The sequence below is a fragment of the Apodemus sylvaticus genome, chromosome 20 (genome assembly GCF_947179515.1).
Source record: "Apodemus sylvaticus chromosome 20, mApoSyl1.1, whole genome shotgun sequence".
Classification (NCBI taxonomy): Eukaryota; Metazoa; Chordata; class Mammalia; order Rodentia; family Muridae; genus Apodemus; species Apodemus sylvaticus.
The window spans coordinates 3,527,772-3,539,102 of NC_067491.1; the positions used below are offsets into that span (position 1 = coordinate 3,527,772).

Consider the following 11,331-nt stretch of genomic DNA (forward strand, 5'->3'; position numbering starts at 1 on the left):
ATCCTTCAACATAATTAGTCATATTAATTGATGCTAGTATTTTATATTAAAATCTGAAGAAGGCGTGTGTGTGTGTGTGTGTGCGTGTGCGTGTGCGTGTGCGTGTGTGTGTGTGTGTGTGTGTGTGTGTGTTTATGTGTAGGGGATCAGGAAGGAAGAGAGGGTGAGAGCTGAAAATATACACTAATGTGTTTCAAGTGACTTTGGGTTTGTATGCAAACTTTTAATGTTTAATTCAATCAAAATTAAGAACAAAAAATGACATCCCAATTTTAAGGTTTAAGCAGGTAAGAAAAATATATTTCTAAGTTCCTTTAATTTCTCCATGTGACTAAGTGGTAAACAAATAACATCATCAAATAAATGATTCATAATTAGGATTACAAACTAATATCTTGTATTTTTGCCCAGATATCACAAAGCTATAAACAACTATCTTTCCAGTATAGCAGTCTTCAGAGATGTTGCTCTGTCTAAAAACTGGCATTTTAAATGTTGATGGTCCCTCAGCATTACATACCATTATTTTACATGTAACCATATATATATATATATGTATGTATATATATATGTATGTATGTATATATATATATATATGTTATAAACACTTTCCCACATTTTATTTAGACTTTCTCACAGTCAGAAGACCACAATGAAGAACCATACAAGGGTGACATTTTTCATCATAGCTGGATTGACTAATGACCCACAGTGGAAAGTTGTGTTATTCATTTTCCTGCTTCTTACCTATCTGCTCAGCATCACTGGCAATCTGACCATCATCACACTCACACTGGTGGACACTCACCTGAAGACACCCATGTATTTTTTCCTTCGGAATTTTTCTTTCTTAGAGTTTTCCTATACTACTACATGCATCCCCAAATTGCTCGTTACTATGGCAACTGGAGACAAAACCATTTCTTACGCTAATTGTTTAACTCAAGTGTTTTTTGCTTTTCTATTTGGAGCATCAGAATTTTACCTGCTGGCAGCCATGTCCTATGACAGATACGTAGCCATCTGCAAGCCCCTGCACTATATGACCATCATGAACACTAAGGTCTGTGTGCAGCTGGTCCTCAGTTGTTGGCTTGCTGGCTTTTTTGTCATTTTTCCACCACTCCTGTTAGGCCTGAATCTTGACTTCTGTGCTTCCAACATTCTTGATCATTTCTACTGTGACACAACTCCACTCCTGCAGCTTTCCTGCACAGACACTCGGCTCCTGGAGACGATGGGATTTGTCTCAGCTTTGGTGACACTCTTACTCACATTGGTGATGGTGATCATATCTTATATCTACATTGCTATGACAATTCTAAAAATCCCTTCAACCAGCCAGAGGAAGAAAGCTTTCTCTACATGCTCTTCTCACATGATTGTGATATCCCTCTCCTACGGCAGCTGCATCTTCATGTATGTTAAACCATCAGTCAAGCAACGTGTATCTATTTCCAAGGGAATTTCTGTGCTCAACACCTCAGTGGCTCCACTTCTGAATCCTTTCATCTATACCTTGAGGAATCAGCAAGTGAAAAAGGCATTCATTAACACAGTTCACAGGATTGCATCTGTCTCAAAGAAATGACTATATTATTTTATTATGTGAAGGAGATGGAGAAAGGGGATTCATATATTAGCAGAATTGTTTGTAAGAGGATTCTCTTAATTTGACGTTTGTTCTTTTTTTTTTAATCATACATCATTTCAAGATGCTTTTTCAATAAAAATCTTTGATGTGAGGAAGAAAATTTCTTTTCCATTTTTCAAGAGATAATTAAGCTACCTATGCTCATAATTATATAGAAGTTAAATATACATTTTAATGTCTCTTTAGTCTTTTAGAATTCAGGTTTTAACTTGCAGCATGACAATATACTAGAATGTCTTCATAGCCTGCAGAAAGCCTGAGTTTGATTCCTTATCACCAACAACAAAAAAAAAAAAAACACCCAAATTTCAGTTTTAAGTTCCAGTTACAATTTTAAAAAAAGGTTTCATCTCAAATGATATATCATGCAAAGAATAATGTAAAAGTTATTATATTATCATATACTTATCACCAGGAACAAAAAATGTAAAATAATAATAATTTCAGATTATACCAGATTTCATGTATATTTTACTTAAATTAAGAGTTATTATACCAGGTGTTGTCCATCACTTTTGTTGCTCATGTATAGAAAAAATGTCTCAGAAGTTGTCCAATATTACATGGAAAATAATCACTCATTTTCTTTTTTAAAAATTTATTATTATGTCATTGTTATTATTTTACTCATTCACTTTACAATCTTCTCACTGCTCCCTTCTAGTTATCACCCACAACTCTACAACAATTCCTCCCACATCCCTCCTCCTGTTTTCCTCTGAGTAGGTGGGGAGCCCCTCGGTGTCCTCTACACTGTTCTATCACTCATTTTCTTTATGGGTAAAGTTGCATTTATATTTTACAAGTAGATTTTATCTTTTTAAGAACAAATATATTAACCATATTTGTGTACTTTGAAACAGCAATAAAATAACTATAAGTATGTATACAGTTATGTATGTATATGCATGTTTATAATCTAGAACCTTTCAAATTCTCTTGGTTTGATGTAAGATATCCTTTAAGTTAGTTGGAAAGTATTTTTGATTGTTTACTAAATACAAACAATGCTTAGGCAGCCCAGTTGATGAGAATTCATGAGTGCGGCTAATGATATTTCTAGGAGTCACATTCTTACAGCAAACTCTCTTTTCCTCTGGTTCTTACAAACATTCCTCTCTTTTGCAAGAAACCTTGAGCCTTAGATTCTGCTATAGATATATCTACTGGGACTGGGCACCACAATTCTGGGTTTTCATTCACCAAACTGTTCTGTAAATATTTCTGTATGTTAAAATGTTTCCTTAAAAAGGATCAAGTATAATGATCTGTGAATATAAAGACAAATATTTATAAGTTTGACTAACATGACTAACTAAACATGACCTGAATAAGGAACACACCAATAGACATGCTAACACTGAAGTGAGAAAGTTCATGTTGCCTCACAAGTAAACAGAGAACTACAGCGACTGAGGAATGCTGAGATCTGGAGAAAAAAATCTTCCATGAGGAATGGCCAACAATTGGTTAGCTAATTCCAAATGATCATAACGGAAAAAATATAATTATACATTATATGTGTTTAGGAATATATACATATATATACATATATAATGTGTATGTATATGCAGATATTATGTATTTATATATGTATATGTTCATGATGTACATGTATATGATGTACATATAAAGAATTAGAGACTATAACTTTGAAAGAGTAAGGGAGATATTTGGAAATATATGGGAAGAGAAAGTGGAAGGCATAATTGATATTATTATATTACGTTTTACAACAAATTTTAAATATAAAAGGAAAATGATAACTCAATGTTTTTATTAGGATGGGTATACAATGGGTATACATAAGAATTTGAATGGAGAAAGGTGAAGGAACGATGCTTTAATTATAGTATAAAATTTAAACAACAAGAAATCATTCCTTTAAAAATTTCAAAATCCATTCCAAATTATTTTGTTGGTATCAATATATAGGTATGCAAGCAGTGGTGCCACTCAAAGAGACAGAGACAGCGAACACCAGATTCAGCTGTTTGGATGACAGCTGAAAGAAAAGGAAAATATAGGTCAGTATTATGAGAATAAACATAAATGTTAAGCTTCTACCAACTAAACAATGCCTGGGTCTTTGGCAGATTAACTTCTTTTCCCTAATAGAACTGATTTCTATGGTCCAGACTGTTTACGACTTAATTCCTAGTACTAGAGTCTTCCTTAGGGCACGGATGTTTTCATCCCTTGCCATCAAAAAAAAAAAAAAAAAGAGTCTGAATGAGCTCCCTAATTATGGCTTCTACAGAATCCCTCCTGTGACACAGGCTGGTGATTTGGGTGTCAAGAAATGTCCAACCATTGATAGGAGATGCTTCCTGGCCCAATGTTGCTACCTCATCCATGGAATAAGATTGGTGAACTTTTATATATGCTAATCAGAGGCAAACCTGGGCTACATAGGAAGACCCTCTCTGTAAATAAAATATGTATTTCATCTGTTATGATTAAAAAGTAATAAAAGATTTTTTTCATTTTATCGTTTCCTTTTCAAATTTTTATTTAATCTTTTTTTACAATCCAAATTTTATCTCCCTCCTAGTCCTTTGATTGTTCCTCATCCCATGCCCCCTCCCTCCGCCCCCCCCACTCTCTGCCCCTACAAGGATGTCCCCATGTCCTCCACTCCCACCTCACCAGACTTCCCCATTCTCTGGGGCCTCCAGTCTCTTGAGGATTAGGTGCATCTTCTCTGACTGAGTCCAGATCTAGCAGTCCTCTGCTGTATATGTGTTTGGGGCCTCATATATTTTCAGCATAAATCTTTTATTTGTAAATATCTCAATGGAAATGTAGCCTCAGTATTTTTACTATATCAAAAGCAATAATTTTATAATATATTAAGTTTTGTATAACATTTATTTGGGCTGTGAGGTGTGTGTGTGTGTGTGTGTGTGTGTGTGTGTGTGTGTGTGTGTAATGTCAATTACTCATTTCTTTGACACAACTCAATTGTGTCATGTGATGTTTTCCTAGAGACTGTCTTATGAGAGGATGTTTCGCAGAAACAGACATGTAGGAAGATATTTTGCTGATTATAGACATGTAGTATTTTTCTTGAAGCTGCCTAAAAAGGGGCATGTGGTGTTTTGCTAGAGTGAATGCTTGAAGAGACACTTGATGTTTGGAAGGAGCATAAGTTAACCTAACAGACAGTGGACAATGCAGTAGCATTGGTTCACCTTGCCACTCTTCACTGGCCTTTTTGGGTTTCGCTGATGCTAGTTTTCCTGATGACATTGTGGCATTGGTTCAACTGGACTTCTTTACTGATCATAGCTTATTTTGTAAACTCTTAAAGAGAAGAGCACCAAAGAAATTTTTGTGATATTCTGGTAGTTTCTGGCCACATCCAAGGACTCCTAAAGATTAGCAGAAACTTGAAGTTTCTTCTGGATGAACTGTCTCTAAACTGTAGGAACTGAACTGACCCAAACTGAACTGAACTGTCTTCATGGGCTTACAGCTTCAGGGATTCAAGGTGGGAGCATGGCAGTGTCCAGGGAGGAATGGTGCACACAGAGCTGAGAGTTCTACATCTTAATATAAAGGCAGATAGATGAAGACTGACTTGCAAGCAGCTACGATGAGGGTTTGAAAACCATAGCTTTAGCCAAAGCCCACAGTGGCCCACCTACTCCAACAAGGCCACACCTACTCCAACAAGGCCACACCTACTCCAACAAGGCCACACCTCCAACTATTGCTATTCCTTGGGCTAGGCATACCCACCACACCTGTGTTTAGCTCATGAAAAAGTATATATCAATTAAAAAATAAGAAATCTAAAATCTTCTCTAAAAGTAGCAATTTCATTTTAAATTGTGTTTTGATGATGTATATGCTTATATAGGGACTTTTTATAAATAACAATGGAAATTTATACATACATAGTTTTAGAATTATTTTATTTATGAACATTCCAGTTGTTGCTTTCTCCAGTTCCTCACCCCATTCCCCCTCTGCCTTGACTCTGAACGGTTTTCCCCCTCTCCTCCTACTCTGGTTATCTCCCTTCCCTGGGCTGCAAGACTCTCCAGGATTAGGTGTATCTTCTCCCTCTGAGGCCACACCAGGCAGTCCTCTGTGCCAGGGACCTTGGACCTGTGAGCATCTGTCTCTGTGTTTTTAAGGCTCTGGCAGGGACTCTCAGGAGACAGCTATATCAGGTTCCTTTCAGCAAGCACTTCTTGGCATCCATGCTAGTGTCGGGGTTTGATGACTGTATATGAGAAGAATCCCCAGATGGTGCAGTCTCTGGATGACCTTTCCTTCAGTCTCTTCTCTACACTTTATCTACATATTTGCTCCTGTGAATATTTTGTTCCCCTTCTCAGAAGAACCGAATCACCCATATTTTGGTTTTTGTTCTTTTTGAGTTTCATGTGCTCTGTGAATTGTATCTTAGGTTTTCAAAGCTTTTGGGCTAATAGCCACTTATCAGTTAGGACATGCCATGTGTGTTCTTTTGTGATTGGGTTACTTCACTCAGGTTGATATTTTCTAGTTCCATCCATTTGCCTAAGAATTTCTTGAATTCATCACTCTGATGCTATGTTGTGCTTACAGATAGGAGGCTAACATGGCTGTCCTGAGAGACTCTACATTGGAGACCCCTATGGAAGAGCTAGGGAGTGTATTGAAGGAACTGAGGGCATGGCAACCCCATAGGATCAACAGTACCAAGTATCCCGGACTCATGGGAGCTTTCAGATGCTACACCACCAACCAAAGAACGTCGTCACAAGCTGGTCTGAGGCTCCAGGCACATATGTAGCAGAGGCCTTAACTGGCCTCAGTTGGAGTGGATGATCCTAAGCCTGTAAAGACTTATTGCCCCAGGTGGCAGGGGTAGGGGTGGCACCCTCTTAGAGGTCAAGCAGAGGGAGAATTTAACAAAATTACTGGAAGGGGGACTGGGAGGGAGGGCAACATCTGGAATATAAAGTAATAAAATAATTAATATAAGTAAGTTTCTAGACAGGATTAGTACGTACCACTGGATGACTGGGTTTCCCCTGGCACAGATTGCTGATGTGCTGCCCTCCTCTTGGGTGCTCTTGGAGCCCTGGTGTGTCCTGCCCCAAGCAATGTTATACTCGGGTTGTCACTGTGAACCTCCATCAGGCAGCAAAGATGGTGGTGGGGATCCCACATGCCTCGCTGGCACACAGACAAACCTCCTATCTGCCCAGGTCCTGGGCACAGGCAGCAGCCTGCAGCTCAGAGGTCTGCATCCCCAGATATCTTAAACTTACGATATCTTGGTATCTGGGGCCACTTATCCTGTCTGAGCGCGAGTGGAGATGGCAGCGGGGAGCCCAGAAAGGCTTGGAGTTCTTATCCTCCTACCTTCTCCAACCAAATCCTACAGTTATAGGCATCACTACTGTGTCTTGTTCAGTATATCTCCCACAGTTTTGACATAGATACTTACTTTTACATATGTATTAACTGGAGAGGACTTTGTTCTATATTTACTTGAGAATTTGTGATAAATGATATATTTTGAGATCCTTTAAGTCTTTTTCCAATCTGACATTTTTAAAGGCAAACATGATACATCATATCACCAAGTTTCCTCAAAATCATATATCTTTATTTTTCTTATCTTTATATAAACTACTTTCCATTTTATGCAGGGGCAGTGGTGGTACATGCTTTAATCCTAGCTCTTGGGAGGCAGAGGCAGGTGGTTTTCTGAGTTTGAGGTCTGCCTGATCTACAGAGTGAATTCCAGGATATCCACGGCTTTACAGAGAAACCCTGTCTCCAAAAAAAAAAAAAAAGAAAGAAAGAAAGAAAGAAAAAGAAAAAGAAAAAGAAAAAGAAAAAAAACGAACAAACAATCAAACAAACAAAAAAGGCATGTTATGGATATTTAAAAAGAATAGGGACCCCTGTGTATATCTTATGGACACTGTAGAATATTGCTAAGTGAATCATTTCTGCAATTGTTGACTCTAAGTTAATCGATATGTATCTATAGCTTAAATTCAAACAGTAAAACCCTATAAATAGCCACCTGCATAGCACTGAGAAGCACCTAAGAAAGCATATCATTTTATTTCATAGTTAAAATATATATTCAAGTTTTCATTTATATTGTAATTATCTATAAAAGTAACTTTTATTTGTCTAATGTAATTGTCTCAGAGGCTTACTGCGGAATAAGCTCACATTTTCTAGTTCTTTCTCAACTCTGGCTGGCTGATTAAACTCAGCTGGCTCAAAACTCCTCTCCAAGGTGGCTGATTCAACATGGCTTCTCTCCTGACATCTGACTGAATTGCTGTGTGTGGCCTCAAACTATATCTGGCAATCTGTTCTAATCTTCTGTTTCTGTCTCATTTTCTGCCTTGTCCTGCCTTCACCTGCAACCCATTCTGTAAAACTGTCCCAGTTAAACTAACTCTCTCTGTCTCTGGTTCTCTGTCTCTGTCTCTGTCTCTCTGTCTGTGTGTGTGTGTGTGTGTGTGTGTCCATGTATGCTCTCTCTCTCTCTCTCTCTCTCTCTCTCTGTGTGTGTGTGTGTGTGTGTGTGTGTGTGTGTGTGTGTGTATGTGGGAGGCTGCTCTCTTAAGTAACCTCTTCTCTTTGTTCTCATGAGAGTTGGGTGTATCCTATCTCTGACCCATTCCATCAAATCTTTCTCTGATTCATCACATTGTCTGCCCCTTAATTAGATGTCACTTTCAAACATGGCTTATTACTTCTATTAACTCACATTAATTGTTTGGGATTAAAGGTGTATACTAAGGGCATGTCTGTATTCCAGATAGATCATACTGTTATGTCCGGCATGTCTACATTCCAGCTATATCACAAAGTCTTACATTGTCTTTAATCATGATTGCTATGCAGAGCAGTTATTTGCTGGGTTAAATTTTCTCCATAGTTATGTTAATTGATGATTTGCTCTGCCCTGAAAAATTGTTTTATAATTTCACACACTATTATCACTGTGTATGAAATTATATCAGTCCTATTTCACAAATTTTATTATGTAGTTTTCAATTTCTTTTTGGTTAATATGTATGTGAGTGTGCTTCTATGTTTACACCTTCAGGATATGGAGACTAGAGTACATACTTATGGAGTCACCAACTCCTCCACCATAAGAATCTGGGAATTGAGCTTGAATCATCAGACTTAATGAAAAGAATCTTTACATGTTTAGCCATTGCTGACCTATTCTGTTTTAATTGCAGCACCTTGGGAGTTCTTGTTATCATTCTATGAATCCAGAGCTCACTCATTTGACTCAGATATGATTGCTGTTAAGTGAATCCCAAGGATTTACATATTTCTCCATCCCTGATAATCATATCATAAGCACAAATCATCAGGCAGAGCATTTTCCATAGGTTCTGGGGACTGAACTCATGTCCTCATGCTTACATTGGAAACAATTTATCTACTAAGCTATGGAAACACCCCTATATATTTTTATTATATTACTTTTACCTGTAATTTTTGTATTTTACACAAATTGAATTCTAATCTCTGGAGTTCTCAATGATTTCATATTTATTTTTGATATTTACCTGTCCACTAAATAGTGTATACTGTTTTCAGTAGTGATTTTAAACTTGAAAGGTATACACTGTGTGTTTGATCTGATTGTTTAGCACCAGCAGCTATACTATTTTATACTTAACCACACATTAAATGAAGTTTTATAAACATTGCATTAGTTCTCGTGACTTCCTGAGCTACATCTTCCTGATCTCCCAATTTATTTACTTGACAATGAAGTCCTATGTCAAAATATAAAGTCACTGAATTAGTGCAGGCAAGTTTGCTGCTGTTTCATTTCAAAAGGCTATCTTCTCCAGACTAGATGTGTCATCCTCTTACAATCTCTTAATTTATTTATGACGGATTTGTAGTAAGGATCAGGATTCTGTTCCTAACACTTATGTCAGATGGCTCACAACTTGCCTGTGAGGAGAACAGGAGGAGGCAGAGGAGAGATGGAAGAATTGTGGGAGGGGTCACCAGAAAGGGGACAGTAAGCTGGATGTAAGTGAATAAGTAATAAATTAAGTAATTTATTGTAAGTGAATAAGAAATAAATTAAATGAAAATATTTTAAAAAGCAACTCAAGAGAAGAGTTTATTTCAGCTTACAAGAATTAGTTCATAGCAACAAGAAAAACATAAAGTGGGGAAGCTGAGGCCAGTGGTCACCTTGCATATTTTATCAGAAAACAAAGAGCGATCAATGTATGTGTTATTTTTTACTAGTTTCTCCTCTAGTTTCTCCTCTTAATACAGTCTGTGACTCCAGCTTATTAAACGGTGCCACCCATATTTAAAATGTATCATCTCACTTCAGTTAACCTAGTTTGGACAATCTCTCACAAAAACGCTCAAAGATTTGTGTACAAGATGATTCTAGATCATAGTAAGTTGAAAAGCAGTATAAATCAGCACAGTAGTCTATATTAATTTCACTAAGTGCCTCTTGGCACTAGTTCTTTGTGTGTATCTATAACACATTTCAGTTATATAAAGCTAACTATTTGAGTGTCTGATTTTTCTATGTATATCCAACCTAATTATAAATACCTACACAATTGTTCATATAGGTGAAGTACTGTTAACAAAATTCAATATTAGGTTTAATTTCTCTGTCTTCATTAAATCATTGTGTTACGGTAGTTGGGATTGTGGCTTGTTGTTTTTAGGTTTTTGGCCTCTTACTGAAGGAATTGAAATAAAGGCTCACATAGATGGTGAAGAATCCAAGAAACAGTGATCAAGCAGAGTGATAGTACAGATGTCAAAAGGAAACCTTGTCAAATTGACTGCAGCTCATATGAATACCTAAGAACCCTCATTATTGTTTGAGTCTCTCTTGTATGGATTCAAGAAAAGGTGTCTATTGCTTAGTGGCATAGTGGAGTGGATCTTTATTTTAACTGACAGGCTTTTATTACATAAGCTCTTGGCCCACTGTGAAAGTACAGTTCCATAATCATCTGATTTTAATGACATGAATACCTAATTATGGGTAATATATTATGGTAAATATGTAATTCTCCCTAAAAGGACTTTGAAAGAACATGGTTTGTCTTATTGCTCAAGCACCGGAAGCCTACTCAGGGCAAATCATCTCACTTTTCCAGGCTTTAGGAGATTTTCCAGTACATGTAAAGTAGAAATAGACTTTGTAGAGTGCTACCAAGGTGTTGCTAAAGGAGGTAACCTATTTTAGTTATGTAAACCAGGTATACATGTGGCTTTATACAAGTGGGGTTCCTCAACTTCCAATAGGTATACTGATCAGAGAGAAGTGTGTGTGTAGAATGTGCATCTGGTTTTAGTCAGCCAAGAGCATTATGAGAATAGAGGCATCCAACAAATATGGACAAAATGGGTTTACCTGACAGGAAGGCTGGAAATGAAGGCAGTGGGGAAAGAGAAGAATGAAGACAAGACAAAGGTTCTGATCAAGGCTCCAACGTTTAATAATCAGCTATGTATTTATAAATGAAAAAAGCACAAAACTCATCCCCTTCTTCAGCTGGAGTATGTTGTAGCAGCAAGGTCAGCACAGGCAGCCAAAACATCAACGTTCCCTTGGGAACCTGCAACTGTAGCCAAGACAGATGTCCCTGTCCAGGTTGATAAGCCCTGTCATGGTGAATGTTCAAGGT

The 11,331-nt window shown here is 37.3% G+C and overlaps 1 protein-coding gene across 1 annotated transcript; it reads left to right on the top strand.

Annotated features, from left to right (window-relative positions):
- The first annotated feature begins 649 nt into the window (after nt 1–649).
- On the top strand, nt 650–1,591 carry LOC127670778 (olfactory receptor 6C74-like). Its single transcript, XM_052165283.1, has one exon. It carries the CDS (start codon nt 653–655, stop codon nt 1,589–1,591), a length of 939 nt encoding a protein of 312 aa, XP_052021243.1. The 5' UTR covers nt 650–652.
- The last annotated feature ends 9,740 nt before the right edge of the window (nt 1,592–11,331 follow it).

What these genes read in the sequence shown, in the direction of transcription:
- LOC127670778 (XM_052165283.1), top strand. Translation starts at nt 653, where the DNA reads ATGAAGAACCATACAAGGGTGACATTTTTCATCATAGCTGGATTGACT.